This window comes from Neoarius graeffei, chromosome 22, assembly GCF_027579695.1.
Source record: "Neoarius graeffei isolate fNeoGra1 chromosome 22, fNeoGra1.pri, whole genome shotgun sequence".
NCBI classification, from domain to species: domain Eukaryota; kingdom Metazoa; phylum Chordata; class Actinopteri; order Siluriformes; family Ariidae; genus Neoarius; species Neoarius graeffei.
Genome location: NC_083590.1, coordinates 29022495 through 29045075, shown reverse-complemented (window position 1 = coordinate 29045075; position 22581 = coordinate 29022495). Strand labels below are relative to the sequence as shown.

Genomic DNA, 22581 nt, shown 5'->3' with positions numbered 1-22581 from the left:
GCAATGTATAGAGTGGATTTCTGATTAGTTTAAAGTGATCTTCATTGAAAAGAACAGTGCTTTTCTTTCAAAAATAAGGACATTTCAAAGTGACCCCAAACTTTTGAACGGTAGTGTAAGTGATAAGAACTCACTGTAGGTACGTTTACATCGACCATAATAATGCATTAATCATCAGATTATTGTCAAGCTCAATCAAAATGCAATTTCTTCATGTAAACAGCTTGATCAGAATTAAATACCCTGTGCCGATTGAGACTTTTTTAGTAGGCTTGAAAAAGGTAGTGTAGACTTCTGATAATCCATTTGGTAGGGAAATATTAACCATGTAACCGTGCAGTCAGATTGCTTTTTGCACCTGTAACCTTCAGTGCATGTTCAATATGCCTTCATGCAGTAATGGCATCATGACATTTTATGGACTGGAGAAACATCTCATCTCATCTCATTATCTCTAGCCGCTTTATCCTGTTCTACAGGGTCGCAGGCAAGCTGGAGCCTATCCCAGCTGACTACGGGCGAAAGGCGGGGTACACCCTGGACAAGTCGCCAGGTCATCACAGGGCCGACACATAGACACAGACAACCATTCACACTCACATTCACACCTACGGTCAATTTAGAGTCACCAGTTAACCTAACCTGCATGTCTTTGGACTGTGGGGGAAACCCACGCGGACACGGGGAGAACATGCAAACTCTGCACAGAAAGGCCCTCGCCGGCCACGGGGCTCGAACCCGGACCTTCTTGCTGTGAGGCGACAGCGCTAACCACTACACCACCGTGCCGCCACTGGAGAAACATGTGGTAAAAAAAAAAAAGAACTGGTCTTTATGAAGCAGAGTAAGCCAACAATGCAGGATTGGGTCAGAAATTCTATTCTGATTATACACTTGGGACACACTGTATAAACACGCAAGTCTGCAAGCGATCCGGTCACTTTCATGTCAACGGTACATTTAGAATCGCCAACCAGAATGAATTAATTCCGAATGTACAAAAATGTGTTGATGCAAATGGAGCACTGATTGGTATCCTCTAACAGCATGCACCATTTAATGGTTCTTGTAACTGGTAGTTTAATTCCAGTGTAAGTATAAAAATGCTTACAAAAACATAAGCAGCTAAATTCAGTATGCTTTACAGAAGGTGTTGTAAATAAGACATCCACCTTTCTTGGAGCTCTGATCCTGACAGTTTTCAAAAGTACACGGTCCCCAGGCACTCCACGAAGAAACCTCACACTCCACTGGACATGGGATGTGACACACCTGAGTAGTATTGGGTGGGATTCCCAAACACAGCTCACTGTTCACAGGCCGGGATGCTGTGAAGAAACACAACACACACATAAAAATGTGATTAAAGAACTAATTAACATTTTCATTTCTGCTCATTTTGTCAGTTAGAAATTTGGGTGTTAATTTAATACACAGGTAGGAGGCATAATAATAATCATAATAATAATGAAGACTCTGCATGTTAGAGATTGCAATAAACAATAATTACTGTGAATTTGCAACAATTAAGAAATAAAGAACGTCCAAACACAACAAAAGCCCAAATTTAAATCATGCTTAAGGTTTTGTTGCAATAAAGCAAACAATCTATTCAAATTAAAGGTATAAAATATACAGTACCCATCAAAAGTTTGGACACACTGTCAAATGCAGTGTTTTTCTTTTTTTTTTTAAATTAATTAAAAGTCACTTCACGTCTTAAAGTAATGATGGATGTCGTTTCTCTTTACCTAGTTGAGCGGTTCTTGACATAATATAGATTACTACAGTTGTGGTGTTGAATAGGGCTATTTACTGTATTTTTATTTTTTACTATTTGATCTCAAACACATTAAGAAGGTAGGAAACTCATCCACTAATTAACTTTTGACGAGGCACCTGTTAATTGAAAAGCATTCCAGGTGACGACCTCATGAAGCTGGTTAAGATAACGCCAATAGTGTGCAAAGCGTCATCAAGGTACACGCTGGTTACTTTGAAGAATCTAAAATATCAAACATCTTTTCTTTTTTAACAAATTTTTAATAACTAAATAATTCCATACATGTTCCTGATGTTATTTCATAGTTTTGATATCTTCAGTATTGTTGTACAATGTAGAAAATACAAAATAGAGAAAAAAACCTATGAATGAGTAGGGGTGTACAAACTTTTGAGTAGTACTGTCTGAAAAACATAATATACAAAGTTGTAAAGATCTCTTTTCCGTCTGCAAGCGTTCCACCTTCTCCACAACCAACCAAAGCGGTCTCATATTTGCAAACAACTTCAGAACAAATCACACACTCATATCATATGAACGCTCACAAAGGTAAAGGTTACAGCATGTGGATCTCACAAAAGTGGTTATTGTAAGTTGAAGAATGAATGGATGGACGAACAAATGGATGGATGGATGGATGGATGGATGTTATTATTAATTGCATGGTAATTTTTATATTTTTTTGTTCCCAAGTGTCGGTCCTGGGCTCAAGTCCCACCTTGCACCCAGTGTTCCAAGGATCCACTGTGATCCCAACCAGAAAAAAGTGGTTATTTTAAGTTGAAGAATAGATGGATGGATGGATGGATGGATGGATGGATGGATGTTATTAACTGCATGGTAATGTTAATAATTACATCTTTGAAATTGTATGATTATTCTAAAGCTAGGATCACTTTTAAACACTGCAAACTATACTAGCTACATAAAGAAACTGTGTACACACAAAATGAAAATATAGACATACAACAACATTGCACTAAATACCACGGGCGCAGATGACGGGGGGAATTCGTCCCACCCAGATTTAAATTCACCTCGTTCAGTCCCCTCCACTTATAGGGAGGAAAAAACGTCTATGCTGTCTTTCTTTGCATAAGGCAAACCTCACGGAAAAATCAAAAGACTAATTACCATTCGGTTTATTGAGGTGCACAGTAGTACATACATAGTTGCAACTGCGCAGACTGCACGGGTTGCGAGCTCGAGCTTGGTTGCTATGGTTACCCACAACAAGTTTGACAGGCATATCGGGGACAGCTCCTCCTAGTTCAGGACCCCAACACGGCATGATGAAGGGTGCCAAAAGGAAAAAAAAAAAACGACTGTAAGTAAACTGTGCCTTACTTTATCATATCACCTTGCAATTTTTTGATAGTCTGTTCAAAGTAATGTCGTAGTGAAAGTAAAATCGTACGGAGTAGAGATGCCTTTCTGGTAGCCTCCTTCTTTCGGTGGCAGCCTGTAGATACAGTGCTCAGAAGGCAGATTTAATGTTTAATCTGGCGTTCCCTGCCATAATTTCAGCAAGCATATTGTTTCATAAGGAAACTTTGCGAAGAGTTGTTGACTGACTGCCGCTCACGCAACACACAGGCATAGTTAGAAAGTCAGGATGCACTGGTTTACACTTTACACACACGTAGCCCAGCCTCTCTCTATGTTTAATAGTTGGAACTTAGCGGTTTTAAAACTAGTTTTGCAGTTTTGCAATTTCTGTGCGTGATGATAATGTGTAAACTTTGGATTTCCATAGACTATGTTAAAATGTTATCATTGTCCTGGCCTGCAGGTAGTTCCTGGTGATGGCAGTGAGGGAGGTGAAATAACATGTATACACACTACCATTCAAAAGTTTGGGGTCACCCAGACAATTTTGTGTTTTCCATGAAAAGTCACACTTTTATTTACCACCATAAGTTGTAAAATGAATAGAAAATATAGTCAAGACATTTTTCTGCCCATTTTGAGCATTTAATCGACCCCACAAATGTGATGCTCCAGAAACTCAATCTGCTCAAAGGAAGGTCAGTTTTATAGCTTCTCTAAAGAGCTACACTGTTTTCAGCTGTGCTAACATGATTGTACAAGGGTTTTCTAATCATCCATTAGCCTTCTGAGGCAATGAGCAAACACATTGTACCATTAGAACACTGGAGTGAGAGTTGCTGGAAATGGGCCTCTATACACCTATGGAGATATTGCACCAAAAACCAGACATTTGCAGCTAGAATAGTCATTTACCACATTAGCAATGTATAGAGTGGATTTCTGATTAGTTTAAAGTGATCTTCATTGAAAAGAACAGTGCTTTTCTTTCAAAAATAAGGACATTTCAAAGTGACCCCAAACTTTTGAACGGTAGTATATATATATATATATATATATATATATATATATATATATATATATATATATATATATATACATACATACACACACACACACACAAAATGGAATCATTTGCTGACAGGTCAGTCCCCCCCAGTTCAAAAATCCTATCTGCGCCCCTGCTAAATACAGATATGAACATGGCCATTACTGGATGCAATCAAATGTGTATGCACATGCAGGGTGACATGACGTCATTGACGACGGCATAGGGGCGTGCAATGTATTAACACACGTGCATCTCATGCATCTGCATACACCATGTGAATCTCACAAATTGCTGTCTCTTTGGAAAGCTTGATCTTTGGACATTCAATCGTTCACAAATTGAAAGGACAAATCACATCCACGTCATGCCAAGATTAACAACCGCCCAACGTCATGAAGCCATTGGAATGATCCAAGCGGGAATGATTCAACAACAGGTGGCAGCACATTTCTACTGCCACCATAACACAATTTCTGCATTGGTAAGACGTTATCAGAACACCAATGACGTCGCCGATCACCCGCGCTCTGGACGTCCCCGAGTAACGACGCCAAGACAGGACAGATGGATTCGGGTGACTCATCTCCGTTACAGGTTCCAGACTTCAGTGACCACCTCTCAGACCATTCCAGGACTGCCCCGTATCCACCCCAACACAGTCAGGAATCGCTTACGTCAATACAGGATTCGACCACGACGGCCTGCCGACTTTCCCCAGCAGAACAATGTTCAGTTACTGCCTTGGCCTGCAAATTCACCAGATCTTGGCCCGATAGAGCATGTGTGGGATGAAATGGAGCGCCGTCTATGCTGTCTTCGAAATCTGTATTCAAGTCCATGACTTGGCATGAGAGTTGGAGAGGATATGGCAAGCCATTCCACAGGCCTTCCATGCTCATTTGACAGCCTGTATGCGTCGTCGATGCACCGCTGTGCTTCACGCACATGGTGGTCATACCCGTTATTGACTTTGTGACTTGGTCGTATGACCCCCTACTTGGATTTGAACTTCTGATGTCACTGATACGGATATTGTTCATGTTCTTTTGACATTTTGTTATGGTCTGATACTCCGCCTTACGGACTGTACATGACATTTTGGCTTTGCTGTTTTGTATTCCAATTTTGAATGAATTTTTGTGCACAGTTTCTTTATGTGGCTAGTATATAACTGTAAATGATTTCTTATTACGCTGCACATGTAAACTCCAAATATTCTTTGTGTGTGTGTGCGCGTGTGTGTGTGCAGGTATTGTACATGTGCAGAAATCAGTAGGTGACTTTCAGCAAGGTCAAAGCACTGATGGATTGCTCCGACAGATCTGCACTTCATTGACATGCAAATTGCTCTGCGTGTGTGTGTGTGTGTGTGTGTGTGTGTGTGTGTGTGTGTGTGTGTGAGAGAGAGAGAGAGAGAGAGAGAGAGATTGTGTTTAGACTGTGGGATATTAAGTATGTGTGACATACTTTACTGTTATATTTACCACCAATTGTCACAAATAGTGACAGTAATAATTGCTGTATCTGTATTGAAGTAGGTCACTGAGCATGTAGCCTTTTCCTTGGTGAAATGGTATTGTAATTTAACTTGCTGAATTGAGTTGGTACAGCAATAAAGACATAAAGTAAAAATTATTGAGAATTTGCCCGGCATTATTAACCTGATTTGAAGACAAAGAAGCTCTTCGAAACAAATGACATCATTTTATTTAGCATAACCTCGTTCTGTTTCGGTGCTCACAGCTGTATGTCATTCCAGTGGACAAAAGCTTGTCTCTAGTTGTATCTCTTCCTAAAAGTGCCCCTCCTCACCTCCCCATTAACCCAGTCTGATTAATGACCCTCTCCTTGCAGTCTGACCTTGTTCAGGTGGCACATCATTCACACGCAGGCCAGATGGTTCACACTCTGCTCACTCAAGAGTTCCCCAGTCTAATTAGGGCGCCAATATGCCATCGGTACCTTTGCCCATGCGCCAGCCACCAGCTCCCTTTGCTCTGCATCATCAATAACTCCACCTAGGCACAAAAGAGATGTGCATGGCAGTGCTGTAACAAAGCCATCACACTGAACCCTCGACAGGGAGTCTCTTCGATTGTAAACAGGATAAAAAAAAATAGCCAGGGTGGAAGGAATGAGCATCAGGAGCATCTTTGCTCCAAATTAGTACACATTTCTCCAGCCTGGTTCCTTGTGAATGGCATGTGTTAATAGATGAGAAACGGCAGGCCCCCTACTGAGGGAGAGGAAATCAAGCAGAGCTTCATGCGACATAAACAGCAGAGCAGGAAGCTGGATGGGGATTCTGCTTTCGCTGGCACGGCAAAATGCCGCAAGCTGCTTTTGAAATGTAAAATGTAGAAACGCCATTTTTGGCATTCATAACCAGGGCTCAGGAAGCCAGCCACAATATCCAAATGATTGAAGCAGGATTTGGGTTCCAAACAAAGCTCTCGTATTACTATGGTAATGACACATATGGGAACCACAACAACCCATTTTACCGAGCATACTGTGTATGCTAAAGACTGGTGGTGGATTTAGCTGCCATCCCCCAAGGGCAAGTGAGCAGATTAAATTTGCACAAAACATACCATGCTTGTTTTTATTCAGTGCTGTTTTCTGTAACTGTTTCATATTAATATTAAGATCTCTGGATAATTCAATATTCTGTCACACGGTCAGTTGTAGCAATACCTTCCTGTCAACTTAAAATTTCCACAGGGCCTAAAGCAATAACTTGGTCAACATTCTATGACCTAGTCTTGGGACTGCACATAACAGCAGAATGTAAAAGGCAAGGGTAAGGTATAAATACGATAATTGGAATGCAGTACACAGGACTGCTAAGGTACACACAAGACAGAGTTTCAGTGTTAAAGTATATATTAAAAGATGCCGATTAACATGAAACGATCGGAGGGAGATTACACCGGTCAGCAATTTTTCAGAAGTTGTCTGCTTCAGAGATGAAATTGGCTGTTTGTTATGAAATTTGGTGTGTTGAATTCAAATATGACAATTAAAACAGCTGATTGGCTACGGCTTCCAAGATATTTAAGATTTTACATTTTATACTTATGTACATTGTGTAGATAGTAACGTTTTAAGTATAAATTGTAAACCTAGGTCTCTTCATGTGTTTATGGTTGGTTTACATGATATTTCACCTGTTCTCTTTATGTAACACTAGAAAATCAGCAAAAAAGTTTATATAAATAAATATATGTTATTTACCAGCTGGGAGGTCCGTATCGTGAAATACCGTGACCGAGGTCTTGAAAGTACTGAGCGAGGCCCTCTGGGCCGAGGTCACGTTTTTTCACCATATGGACCGATCTTAAGCTGGTAAATAATATATTTTGTTTTTTCTTTACCAAATTCTAACAGAAAACGAGAGCGCCCGAAAAGGAAAACCGAGCCGAGGCGAGCCGCCATTTTGAATCCTCATTCACGGCTGTAATGCAAATTGCTTCCTCCTCGGTATACAAGTGCACTTCCATGGCAGGAAAAAAACTACATTTTGCCGCCTATGTAGTCCCCTATTTATACAAAATTGTGTCATTCAGGATTCAGCTATGTTTTTGCTCGGCGTTAGCAACAGTTAGAGGTTTTTAGCTTTCTCCTGAAATGTTTTCTTTTATTTCTTCTTCCTCAGGGTAGTAAAACTCGCTTTTGCTGTGAAGACTGTCGTTATCACTATCCATGATGTAAAATTAATGCTATTCTCCTGAGAAATGCTGGCAAAAATTTATAAGATTTTTGATAATCTTATAAATAAATCTTATTTTAACAAAAAAGATAAATGTTGACAAAAATTGCTACTATGTTTGTTGTTGTGAACAAGCAAGTCGCCAGAGGTCTGTATCTGGGGTCCGTAACTGGGGTCCATATCGTAGGATACGGACCCGCTCGCCAGCCAATCAGAGCGCAGGATTTGATGGAAACCGGACCGCGAAAAAAATAAAATGTATTATGAACCAAATAGCAAAAAACAGTTATGTATAAGTACTGAATAGGTTTAGTCATTATTCAGTGTGTACTCAGTGCTTTTTGGCAGCTTGTCTCTAGTATTCATGAAACGGAGCATCTCTGGTCAAGCTTGTCAAGCAAAGACTTAATCTTGAGCTTATACAGGGCAATTTGTTCAGCAGAGTGATGTAAGTTGACTTGTGATTACATCATCAGTTACTTCTAAAAATAACATGATATCATGCATGATCCAATACCGGCTTCAGATTGCATCATTCCTTGTTTTGCAAGTACTATCCAAACCCAATCATAGATTTATTCATAAAGCCAACCTTGAAAACTAGAGCCAATGAAAATTTTAAGTTTCATTTTCAATCTTAGCGACGCAGAATTAGTAAAGTTCGGCTATATTTATTTCGGAAGCATTTTGGCTGTAGACCAGTATTACTAGTTCCAATCCTGACTATGTCGTAACCATCAGCTGGGACTCAAAGAGAGCTATGCTTCCTGGGTTAGAGTTGTGGCATTACTCTCTTCCCTGTCAACCAATGTGACACTCGCTAACCATGACAATTTGTAGAGGTGTGACGATTAAGCAATCCCTGATCCATTTCAATCCGCAATTCAAAAATCGATTAAAATTTAATAAATCACAATTCAGGGCGGCACGGTGGTGTAGTGGTTAGTGCTGTTGCCTCACAGCAAGAAGGTCCGGGTTCGAGCCCCATGGCCGGCGAGGGCCTTTCTGTGCGGAGTTTGCATGTTCTCCCCGTGTCCGCATGGGTTTCCTCTGGGTGCTCCGGTTTCCCCCACAGTCCAAAGACATGCAGGTTAGGTTAACTGGTGACTCTAAATTGAGCGTAGGTGTGAATGTGAGTGTGAATGGTTGTCTGTGTCTATGTGTCAGCCCTGTGATGACCTGGCGACTTGTCCAGGGTGTACCCCGCCTTTCGCCCGTAGTCAGCTGGGATAGGCTCCAGCTTGCCTGCGACCCTGTAGAACAGGATAAAGCGGCTAGAGATAATGAGATGAGATGAGAATCACAATTAGTGACAGTTCACTAACAATACCTAATTTCGTCCCGATAATCCTAGATGCATAACAAATTTCGACGAACGGCATAATTTTGATATTGAAAATTCGATTCGGTATCTGGAGCTGTACATGAGCACAGCCATATTTGTGGTTGCTATAGCAATCTAGCGAGATCATGCGTTGCTTTGTGAACAACATGGCGGATGACTTGGAATTCCTTAAGCCACCGGCTTTTAAAAGCCCAGTTTGGCGGCATTTCTTACAATCTCAGTGCCTTATGTCCTCTCTGGACAATGAATGTTGTGTCTCAAGACGTGGTGTTCACTTTAACACAAGCGACTGTATTTTTGTGTTTTAAAAGACTGAGACAAAAGTCATGAAGTTTTCATTGCTTTTTTGTTTCTTAGTGTTTTGCGGTTTGAAAATTAAAATGCGCCAAAAATGACTGAACTGTGATACATTCATAGTTACATTCAAAGTCAATGGAGGGACCGGAGTCTGAATAAAGACTACAAAGGCAACACGACTTGTTTGTTTTTTATTGCTCTACATTTCTAGGCTGACAGTAAACAGAATATTGACAAGGATTTGAATTAGTTATAAACTAGAGGACAAAAAATGTGAATTGTGATTCAAATCGAATCGAATCGAATCGGAAGGTCAAAATCGTGATTCGAATCGAATTGTGAAAAAACTGGATCGTCACACCTCTAACAATTTAGTAGGCAATTACCAAAGTATTTTTCAACACATCCTGCACTACTGCTCCACCTTTTTCTTCAACATACTCCCTGTCAAAACTTGCACGCATTACCAACACCGCTGCCAGGACAGTAGGTCTCCCTACACAGAACTCTCATTTGTAAGTCATTGTAAATACAATATCACAGGACATCAAACCCCCACTCGAGTGCTACTTCACTGTACTGCCCTCTGGGCACACGTACAGGTCCCTAAGGACCTAACAACCTGTGTTTTTTCTCCCCCCCCCCCCCCCCCCCAAAAAAAAAAAATCTGTCCCTCGGAGTTACATGTCGGTCCTGGGATCGAGATGTTGACCTCTTCTGCTCCTCAGACCTGCCTGATCCATCCTGCTGCCCTGTGTCTGGTTGGACCCTCATCGCATCGCTCCTGTGGAGGACGGCCCCATGTGGACAGTTGAAAGCCACACCTGGAGGACGCTCTGGACTCTTACAGTAATGCTTTTATGGCTGAGGTCTACAGTTGACTTGCTAACTTTAGGACTGCAGTTGTCATGAACAGTTTTGCACTCAAGTTTCCATCAGTGAAGAGTTTATAACATCAACGAAACTGACTTCATGTTAAAACTGTTAATGTTATAGTCATGCTGTCTGTTGTTGCCCAAATGAGGATGGGTTCCCTTTTGAGTCTGGTTCCTCTCGAGGTTTCTTCCTCATGTCGTCTGAGGGAGTTTTTCCTTGACACCGTCGCCACAGGCTTGCTCATTGGAGATAGATTAGGGATAAAATTAGCTCATGTTTTAAGTCGTTCAAATTCTGTAAAGCTGCTTTGCGACAATGTTTATTGTTAAAAGCGCTATACAAATAAACTTGACTTGACTAAGGTGCAAAAAGACTCACTTTGGCTAAAGCCTGGTGCCCTAAACACGATGACTCAGTGAGGGAAGTCTGTGTCTTGTCTTCATGTTGTTCTGCCTGTCACTGTTGTGTAATGTTGTGTGTAAAGTGTAATGTCAGTTTTCTCTGTGATGTAGAGTGCTGTGAAAAAGAATCACCCCCCCCAACCAGGACAATAAAGTCTAACTAATTAATGGCCGTCTGTGCGTTAAAGTATGCAGAAGAGGGTAGATAGCACTTTCCTCTGAATGTGTTCAACTATGCTGTGATATAGGATGAGTAGCAGGTTGGAAAGATGCGGTATCTGGCTTCATGTGTCTTGGAGAAAGCATGGGTTCGCCTTCACCTTCCTCAGTTGATGGTAGCTGTCATGTGACAGGGGAGCACTTGGGTGGTAATTGGGACATGAATAAATTGAGAGAATATGGGGTAAATCATGGAACACTGGGTCAGGCTTCAAAAATAATAGCCAGAATCCAATGTTATGACTGGTGCAAGCTACTTTTGCTATTTAAACGAAAACACTGGAAATGCAATTTACTCTCATCCAAAACATAAACATAGACAAAAATCTGCTCACAGCAAAATGGCAGATTCCATCCTATATTTCAGCCTTACCACAGGTGAAATATAACCATATCAGGAAACATGTATTAGTTCATACATTCTTAGACAAACGTATGCTTTAGTGGTTCTACATGGTGAAAGCTTATTAGCTTCCTAAAATTGTTCTACTCTGAACATTTTATCAGAGGAAAACTTCTGGTAAGGCTCTACATAGAACGTTTACCAAGGCAAGCAAAGAACTTATGGGTTCTAGACTAACGTTTTTTTCTCTCTCTCTCTAAGGGTTTGCGTACTTTGCCATAATGTGGTCAATCAGCCAACAAAATGTGAAATGTTTGGTGTCCAAAGTTTGTGAATTTGGATGAAATAGCAGAACAACTCTTCAAGATACAGTAGATGTTACTCTTGGTTTTATCTAAGTCATACTTTTGTCCTTTTTATTTTACAGTTAGCAGAACAACATAGTCATTACACAACACTAATTTGCTAGCTATTAGCTTTCCTTGCTTGTTAATTTTCACTAAATGCAAAATGAAACAGACTGCCACATTTAGAAGATGCAAGCACAGTGAAATTCCTCCTCTGCATTTAAACCATCTGAAGCAGTGAACACACACAGATACTCAGAGCAGTGGGCAGCTATGCTGCAACACCCAGGGAACAGTTGGGGGTTAGATGCCTTGCTCAAGGGTACTTCAGCCCAACCTCAGGCCATTGCTGGCCCATGTTAACCTAACCACACGTTAGGTTATGGGGAAAACCAGAGTACCCAGAGGAAACCCACGCAGAGAACATGCAAACTCTACACAGAAAGGCCCTTGTCAGCCACTGGGCTCAAACCCAGAACCTTCTTGCTATAGCCTAGGTCACAACCGGACGTACGATTTTTTTGGCCGTGTGATTTTTGGCGTTTCCCAAATCGCTGCGTTTGTTTTGTTTGTGGAAAAAGATGCACGTTGGCTGTAAGTTTGTCTTGCAACCTGAAAAAAACGTAAGCGCCCGTAGAGTTTGTTTGACATGACAAAGAACCTCTGCGGCCGGTCTGCGGCCAGTCTACGGCTCGAAAATCAGCACGTCACATGCGTGCCCTCCGTGCATTTCTTGCGTTTTTTGCACGTAGACCGGCCATAGGAGCACGTATGGCTGGTTGTGACCTAGGCTTATGAGGTGACAGTGCTAACCACTACACCACCATGCCGCCCATGCCATGCCAGGGTAAAGGAAAAAAATATGTACAGTAACTTTCATATTTGGTGGAACTCATGAGCATCATGAAGTTCTATTTCAGTGTGAGGGTGTGAGAGAGAGAACTTAAACATGCAATAGTCTGTGCCCACTGTGTTTGTATACTAGCAGGATATCTCCTCTCTCACACATTCAGTTCTTTACTAGATGTTGCTTTCCCATTGCATCAGCAAGCCAAGACTGTCACATCATCATGCTTTTAGGACCAAGGAAATGACAACCTTTAAACAATAGCAAGATAGTCTCACACACTGAAAAGGTGTGACCACACCATTTTGTCCATTTAAATTGATTGTCTTTTATTCTCTCTGGGTTCACTCCAACTGTCTGTTTGGGAGCAGATGTGGCTATTGGAAGTTCTGCACGAGGTCACCAGTTCAACACTTAGAGCAGATGGCAGGGGACTTCCTCTGTCAATGTGTGGAAGAGTATGGGCACGATACCAGCTTTAGTGCCCAGCATGGGGTTACCAACATCTTTCCAGCCATGTCACATCACGTTTAATGAATACGGGTGACTTTTTTTAACACCTTAACCTCCCATGAGACAGTTTTTAATTGTCTTGTATGAAATGTGGTTTTATTGTGTATTAGGTAAAAGAGTGCAATTTAAAAATTTGGCTACAGAGAGCTGAAATACAGGTGGGATGAATACCACGCTCCTCTGCTGCACCTGTTATTTTATTTTCATTAAACTTTTCTTCAAATCCTTGAGCCCAGTGTTCACTGCTAGATATTGTATCCCAGCATGTCCCATCATGCCACACCAATAACCCTGTACTCAGCACATGCCAAGCACTCCAGCTCACCAAAATACTAACTGAAGCTTATTCTCAGGCAATCAAAGCTACTATAAAACCCAAATCTTGCACTATCCACATGCTCTTGCTCCAACATCTTCCTCGTTATTCAAATTTGATGCAACATCAATGCCTTTAAGTCTGGGGTTTTTTTTTTGCTAATGTTTGAAAATTTCCTTGATATTCTGCAGTGAATTGGTGACTGTTTTCATGTCAGTTTCTTCTCAGCTACATATGTGTTTGCATATCAATTTTCTGGATTCATAGTTAATGATTAATTGTTATTGTGTATTTGTGTTATGCTGGTTGATGTCTTTTTACATTCACTTACTAATTCATTCATCAGGCTGAAATAGTCAGCCCAGACTTCTCTACAACCCTGGCCACAGATTCCCACTCCTCTTGGGAGATCTCCAGACATTCTCAGGCAAATTATGAAGTATAATCTCTCCAGAGAGACCTAGTTCTTCCCTGGATTTCCATTAGGTGAAATATGCCTGATACTACTCTACTGGAGGTCGACCAGAGGGCATCCTTGTAAGTTGCCTGTAGATATCACCCCCAGGCTTGGCTCCGGGGATTGGGTCCTAACTCTAATCCAGACAAGGTATATGTATTCCTTTATTGTACCTTTCATGAGGTCTTTTGGGGTCCAACTGGGAACATTAAGAATCCAGTGACATAGACACAGAGGTTCGGTGAAATGCACAAGCTCCTTCAATCATGACATGGCATGGGTTCACAAAGGGGCTGTCTTGTTACAACTCCTGTACTTACAACTAAATCTGCACACTATTACAATATTAAAACAGTACTACAGTAAATGACCACAAGTTGGCCTAGTGGTTAGTGTGTCTGCCCGCCTCTCGACCAGGAGATGTCAAGTTCTACTCGTTTGGGTCATACCAAAGCCCATCATAAAAATGGTACCTACTACCATCTGGCAAGGCATGCTGCAATACAGATGCGATTGGGGAAGTCAAACTCTCACGGTTACCAGAGGACCAGTCCCCCACTGTAACCCTTGCTGTATAGGTGAGAGGCCAAGGGCTATCGAAATGGAGATCGGCGCTGCACCCATACGCCTTAAAGAGTTGGTTAGTACTGGGACAGGAGACTGCCTGGGAAGACCAGATTCTGGCATGAGAAGGATTTTGACTTGACTTTTGACTGCAGCAAATGACCGCGAGCTGGCCTAGTGGTTAGTGTGTCCACTTCTCGACCGGGAGATCTCAAGTTCTACTCATTTGGGTCATACCAAAGACCATCATCAAAATGGTACCCACTGTCATCTGGCAAGGTATGCTGCAGTACAAATGCGAGTAGGGAGTCAAACTCTTGTGGAGGACTATCCCTTTACTCTAATGCAAGGCTGACACTTGCACGATTCTGTGGCACGCATTGGCACGACTCGAGTCGTGCCAGTGCGCAAACTAGTCGTAAACTGGCATGAAGTGTGCGTAAACCCGTCGTGACTGCGTGCCATGTCGGGACGAGAATTTTGAAATGTTCAAAATTTTGGTCACGACAAAATTTCGCGACCGGGTCGTGAACTATGCGCAAACTGTTCGTGATCTCGTCGTGAACTCGTCGGGACGATGCGGGAGGATGCGTGCCAGTGCGTGGAAGTGCGCGCCATGCCACGACTGTCACGAACTGCCACGAATAGTTCACAAACAGCTCACGTCGAGTTCACGAGTAGTTCACGACGTTCACGAATTGGTGCACGTCGCAGCGTGGCCGTGCCTTCCCACTGACACGGTCACGCATTGATGGCATGAGCAGTTCACGACTAGTTTATGCATTTCACGAACAGTTTGCGCATGGCACGAGCAGTTCACGACGAGTTCACGAGCAGTTCACAACTACTGCGCGACAGTGGCGCTCGCGTCGGTGCGGGGGTATATATAGGGCTTCCCGGACACTTCTCGCCATTCCAGAGATCACTAGCGAGGAGACAACTTACAGTAGACTGTCATACTGTCCAAACTCGTGCCTTCTGGTCAACCATTCCCGGACCCACACTTTCCTTTGTGTCTTTCTTCGAGGTGGGGTTGCCTTTTCTTGCTCTTCTGCCTCTTCCAGCCTTTTCTGCTGCTCTTCAACAATGGCTAGAGCAGCTGCCAGGTATAGGCATCTTCTCTTCTCTGCAATGATTGTGTCTCTGGTATTCAGCATGTTGTCTCTTCCACAGCCAATTCAAAAATGACCAGGGGTTGGGGAGGCCCCCTTTTTATATGGCGTGCCCAAGTCGGCATGACACCATCCGAATTGCGCAAACTCGTCGTGCCAATGCAGGAAGTGCGTAAACTATGCGCAAACTATGCGTGAACTCGTCGTGCCAGTTCGTGAATGTGGACGGGCACGCATTCGTGAACTCGTCGTGAACTATGCGTGAACTAGTCGTGAACAGTGCGGGAGCCTCCCAGTTCGTGCCCCAAAATGGCACGACTTGCCACGACAAAATCGTGGCCAAAAGTCGTGCAAGTGTCAGCCTTGCATAACCCTAGCCATATAATAGATGAGAGGCCGAAGGCTACTGAAACGGAGATAGACATCGCTCAATGTGCCTCACAAGACTGGTTAGTACTGGGACGGGAGACTGCCTGGGAAGACTAGGTCCTGGCACAGGAGGGAATTTGACTTGACTGCAGTAAATCCTGCATGTACTGCAATTAATGTTGAAGTAATTGCTCGAATATGCACATTCTTAACATCTGTCTAGAATTTGGTTTATCACTTAACCCTTACAAACTGAGTGTTGCACTAATGCAACGTAGACAGATGTTTTACAAAACATTAAGTAACCTTTGAGCCATTTATGATAGAGACAAGCTTTAAATTGTGTCCAAACCATGAGATTCTCTGTTTTCCGCTGCAAGTTAAATGGTGCTTTGACAATAACCAGGGCCGATTTTCAGCGCATTCAGTCACATCGTACGGAAACAGAAGCTTAGTGGAGGGGAAATTTCCACACACTGACTACCGTGTTGGTAGCATCATGCAGCAATTCTGCTGAACAGCACAAGGAAAAGTACCACCGGGTGTCAAAATTGAGAAGTCACTGAGCTGTAACTCACTGAGGAAGAAGTGTGTTTATTCCAAACATCACACGGTGCTCCAAAACACCAAAATACAAGTTTTCATATTGAAAAAAAATTCCTTAGTTGACTATGGAGTTATTCAACAAAACACATGCTTTTCTCACTGGGTGGTTATTTTTTTAATGTCAAATATTGAATGCTCACACAAAGGTAATGCATGATGGTAATGCATGATTTACACTGCACAGGAAAGAAAGGGAGGTTCCCCTGAATCTTATGATGTATAACACTTGATGCTGACTGAAAGAATAAGCTAAGAATTGGCAAAAATATAAAACTATGTCCAGGCATTTCTTTTTCTATGTCGGTTTTAGAGGATTAAATTAGAGTCTGATATAATCTCATTTCAAACAGCATGTCTTTGGCTGTCTCATGTCTCGAGGGATTGAGACTGAGATAACGATACAGATCAAGACAGAGACAGATAACCAGGCAAGTGTTCAGCATCCAGCTATCATCTGTACACACACAAAGATGAATATAAGAGAGTCCCCTTAATCATGTTGGACATGTTATTATGTCTAAGATATGTTTAGTTCTGTATAGCAGAGGTGGACAGTAACGAAGTACATTTACTTGAGTACTGTACTTAAGTACACTTTTTGAGTATCTGTACTTTATTTGAGTATTTTTTTTTGGAAACTTATGACTTTAACTTCACTACATTTGAAAGACAAATATCGTACTTTTCACTCCACTACATTTCTATCAAGCTCCTCGTTACTTGTTACTATGAAGCAGCTTTGAAAGTGGATGTTTTTTTCTTTTCTTTTCTAAAACGTGATTGTTTTTTTCGCAGGTGACACTGAGACAGCCGATCAGTAATCACTAGGGTCACGTCACGTCCATAGACTGTATAAAATCAAGATCAATGATTTCTCAGCAGCATTTTGAAAATGATCAGTTGATGGCAGAATGGAAGGAGGCGGTTCTTCTGAGGTGTGCTCTGGGGAAAGGATTAAAGATTCATTTCATTTTAAATGTTTGCTTTGTTTACCTAAAACAAACCACATCATGGCCTCCAAAACCTTGCCGTCAGACCTGCAGAAGCATATGTAAACGTATGTAAACATTTATTCCAAGAGAAAGCTTGCAATGAGGTTGTCTGTGCTTTTAGAGCTAGTGGTAACATTGCAATAGCTATGCAGTTTGGTTAGTCAAATGATATTCTATGGATTTGACCCGCCAAGTTGCCATCGCCTTGTCCACGGCTAATGTTTACACATAGCTAGTTAAAGGGCTACCAAATATAATATATACAGTTGCTGATGTGACAAAGTAACGTATTCTTAAGTATTCTATCAAATTTATATACTTGAAAACAACGAAATATCTTGGTAATTGTAAATATAATAGTCGGTACGCTAAACGGCACAAGAGTCGCCATTTTTAAAAGACCGTGACGTCAGCCCTACCCACTGCACTAGGAGAGAAGCATGTAATCATGGCGTCGGGCGCATCAAGTGAAAGCGACAGCTCTGTCGAATCATACGAAGAGATCCCGCAAAAGACACGTCTGGAGGATCGTTATGCTTTCCATCGGTCCTGTTATTACACCCGAAAGCAACACACTGTGGCATTGTGTAGCCGATCACTTACAATTCATCCTACTTTCCGATTCACACGTGCTAGTCCCAACCTCAATGAGCCAACACAACTGGGCACATACATACATCCTGAGTGTTACGCAGAGAAAATGAACGTGCATTCTGATTGGATAAAATTAATATCATGGCGGGCTGTTCAAACTGCAGAAATAGTTTGCTCGAGCTACTTTCAAAACACTATAACTTTCCAACCTTAGAACAAAAAACTTTTGTAAGTCTTGAATAAGGTTCATTAATGTGTGTTTTATTGTTATATTTACTCTACACTCACCGGCCACTTTATTAGGTACACCTGTCCAACTGCTCGTTAACACTTAATTTCTAATCAGCCAATCACATGGCGGCAACTCAGTGCATTTAGGCATGTAGACATGGTCAAGACAATCTCCTGCAGTTCAAACCGAGCATCAGTATGGGGAAGAAAGGTGATTTGAGTGACTTTGAACGTGGCATGGTTGTTGGTGCCAGAAGGGCTGGTCTGAGTATTTCAGAAACTGCTGATCTACTGGGATTTTCACGCACAACCATCTCTAGGGTTTACAGAGAATGGTCCGAAAAAGAAAAAATATCCAGTGAGCGGCAGTTCTGTGGGCGGAAATGCCTTGTTGATGCCAGAGGTCAGAGGAGAATGGCCAGACTGGTTCGAGCTGATAGAAAGGCAACAGTGACTCAAATAACCACCCGTTACAACCAAGGTAGGCAGAAGAGCATCTCTGAACGCACAGTACGTCGAACTTTGAGGCAGATGGGCTACAGCAGCAGAAGACCACGCCGGGTGCCACTCCTTTCAGCTAAGAACAGGAAACTGAGGCTACAATTTGCACAAGCTCATCGAAATTGGACAATAGAAGATTGGAAAAACGTTGCCTGGTCTGATGAGTCTCGATTTCTGCTGCGACATTCGAATGGTAGGGTCAGAATTTGGCGTCAACAACATGAAAGCATGGATCCATCCTGCCTTGTATCAACGGTTCAGGCTGGTGGTGGTGGTGTAATGGTGTGGGGAATATTTTCTTGGCACTCTTTGGGCCCCTTGGTACCAATTGAGCATCGTTGCAACGCCACAGCCTACCTGAGTATTGTTGCTGACCATGTCCATCCCTTTATGACCACAATGTACCCAACTTCTGATGGCTACTTTCAGCAGGATAATGCGCCATGTCATAAAGCTGGAATCATCTCAGACTGGTTTCTTGAACATGACAATGAGTTCACTGTACTCAAATGGCCTCCACAGTCACCAGATCTCAATCCAATAGAGCATCTTTGGGATGTGGTGGAACGGGAGATTCGCATCATGGATGTGCAGCCGACAAATCTGCGCCAACTGTGTGATGCCATCATGTCAATATGGACCAAACTCTCTGAGGAATGCTTCCAGCACCTTGTTGAATCTATGCCACGAAGAATTGAGGCAGTTCTGAAGGCAAAAGGGGGTCCAACACGTTACTAGCATGGTGTACCTAATAAAGTGGCCGGTGAGTGTATATATTGCCCTCTGTTCCCCTTTAACTTGGACACTGTCAGTTAGGATGTAAAAACAGAGGTACGCTAACATCTCATCTCATTATCTCTAGCCGCTTTATCCTTCTACAGGGTCGCAGGCAAGCTGGAGCCTATCCCAGCTGACTACAGGCGAAAGGCAGGGTACACCCTGGACAAGTCGCCAGGTCATCACAGGGCTGACACATAGACACAGACAACCATTCACACTCTCATTCACACCTACGGTCAATTTAGAGTCACCAGTTAACCTAACCTGCATGTCTTTGGACTGTGGGGGAAACCGGAGCACCCGGAGGAAACCCACGCGGACACGGGGAGAACATGCAAACTCCACACAGAAAGACCCTCGCCGGCCCCGGGGCTCGAACCCAGGACCTTCTTGCTGTGAGGCGACAGCGCTAACCACTACACCACCGTGCTGCCCTGGTACGCTAACATGAATAATGTTAATTTATCTGAAGTCCTTTCAGAAATATGCTTTAGCATAATCTTGCCAGTGCGGCACGGTGGTGTAGTGGTTAGCGCTGTCGCCTCACAGCAAGAAGGTTCTGGGTTTGGGCCCCATGGCCGGCGAGGGCCTTTCTGTGCGGAGTTTGCATGTTCTCCCCGTGTCCGCGTGGGTTTCCTCCGGGTGCTCCGGTTTCCCCCCACAGTCCAAAGACATGCAGGTTAGGTCAACTGGTGACTCTAAAGTGAGTGTGAATGGTTGTCTGTGTCTATGTGTCAGCCCTGTGATGACCTGGCGACTTGTCCAGGGTGTACCCCGCCTTTCACCCGTAGTCAGCTGGGATAGGCTCCAACTTGCCTGTGACCCTGTAGAAGGGCAATTCCATGTAAATGTCAACCTCACCATGCAAAAATAAAGCAACATGTAATACATCAAAACCACTCCCAGAGATATCACCTAGGCCTGTATTTTACAGATGTGAATAAGTTGAACCAATTTGTAACCAACCTAATGTCACGGTCAGTCTTTTTTTCTTATAATGTAAAACCCAAGCTAAAATCAACTTTGATCATGTACAATTCTATATTATTGCCACAAGCCACAGAAATGTATGCTAAAATCCACAAAACAGCAAAACAATAGCCATCCTAAATATTATTTAAGAACTTTGATAGTTTTAGCTGATATTTAGAGAGTTTTTCAAAGGGTTATGGTGGTTAAATTGCTGATTTTCTAAACATATGCCATGTCTATTTCAGACGCGTCACATCCATAATGGAATTTCGTCACATCCATAACGCTGACTTTTCCTTCTGAAACTCTGCATGAAATACAAAATATTTTAAACAAAGATTTTTTAATATTCACCTTGGACCCCTCTATCAAATGGATCTCTCCATTTCGACATTAGGTTTACAATTTCACAGAGTTTGATAAAAATGTACAGTCACCCAAGAAAAGTGATACTTTTTCTGTCACATCCATAACGCATCTTTTATTGGCGTTTTCTGACATGCCCTAGATGTACTATGGGAATTGTTCTTGTTCTATCACTTCTCCAGTATGGTACAGCCTTAAAATATGCAACACCTGTTTAAATACTGGGAGACAATAAAACATGCACTGGGTCATTTGTTGCCATTTTGAGTTCAAGTGTCACGTCCATAACGCTGGAATTGCTCAGAACAGGATAAAGCGGCTAGAGATAATGAGATGAGATGAGATAATCTTGCCCAATAAACAGAATGTAGAAATCTTTCTTTTCTAGTAGCGTTAGCTACCCAATATGGTTTTGAGTTTGAAAAGAGTTTGCTAGCATGTCAGGTGAAGTTTCACTGACTAGCTAGCATAACATTAAACGACCATGATGGCACAGCATGCGTTCATTTTGTGAATTCACATTTCTGTCTTTGGTAACATTAACATTGTAGCTTTTGCGACCTTGCATAATTACTATAGCGAGTATGTATTTTTTACCAGTAGCCAAAGAGGAAAACTAGCGAGCATCTTATTGATGATTCTGCTTGGTTGTAAGTTGTGTTTCATTTGGTAACATTCTACCAGGAGTTTATTCTACAGGTTCTACAAGCTAGTCAGTAAATCCAGTCGGTTGCTTCAGAGGCATTAGGTTTTTTAAGTGTTGTGGCAATAATACAATGATGCATTAACAAAAAATGTACTTTTAATACTTAAGTATTTTTAAAAGCAAGTACTTCAGTACTTTAACTTCAGTAAAATTTGACTGGACAACTTTCACTTGTATCGGAGTAACATTTGACTAGCGGGATCTGTACTTTGACTTAAGTAATGAAGTTGAGTGCTTTGTCCACCTCTGCTCTATAGAGATGTTCAGCTTGTTCCAGGTGAGCAGTTAAACCTGAAAATTACCTTCTTTGCTTTTGAGGGAGCTGAGATTGGATGGTGAGTCAGAAGGAACTTGAACACAGTACACTTCCCTGCTCTGGATCCCCCCTCCACATAATCCTGTCTGATTTCCCCGTCTACGGTCCTGTTGGCTGAGGAGCACATCCACCCGACATTCACTCCATTCTGTAGTCTTCCAGGTGTATCTGCAGGAAGCAAGAGAGGATGCAGAATAACTAACATGAACAACAATATCATTGTGAAATTGTGATATTTCAAAAATATCAAACTTCTTGTCAGTGTAAAAGATTACATATTACTGGATTTAGATGCGTCAATAATTTTGATTATTAAAACAGTCCTCTAATGGTAATTCATAATCAACACTATACAGGGTGATGGGTCAGAATTTTCCTTTCCTGAAAAATCACAAATGATCATAAGTTTCTTACACGTGATTATCTGATTAATATGTGATTACATGTGGCATGTTGTGCCCCAAAATTGCAAATGTGAACTCAGGTAAATACATCATGTAAATAATCTGTGATAAATAAGCCAACATGCCCTACATTCGAAAAACGTTACGTGTGAATATAAATAAACTGTGTAAAATAAATGAAGCATATGTTTTAAAAAATCATGTGAATAATAAAGAAATTGAGTGAAAAAGA

General features: G+C 42.0%; 1 protein-coding gene across 1 annotated transcript in view; it reads right to left on the bottom strand.

Annotated features, from left to right (window-relative positions):
* The window catches only part of thsd7aa (thrombospondin, type I, domain containing 7Aa), a 292211-nt gene that overhangs the window by 130789 nt on the left and 138841 nt on the right, over positions 1-22581 (bottom strand). Inside the window, exons 4-5 of the mRNA XM_060904722.1 lie at positions 21932-22113; positions 1173-1328 (exon numbers count right to left, since the gene is read on the bottom strand). Coding sequence (XP_060760705.1) covers positions 1173-1328; positions 21932-22113 — 338 coding nt within the window. The remainder of the gene's footprint in view (positions 1-1172; positions 1329-21931; positions 22114-22581) is intronic.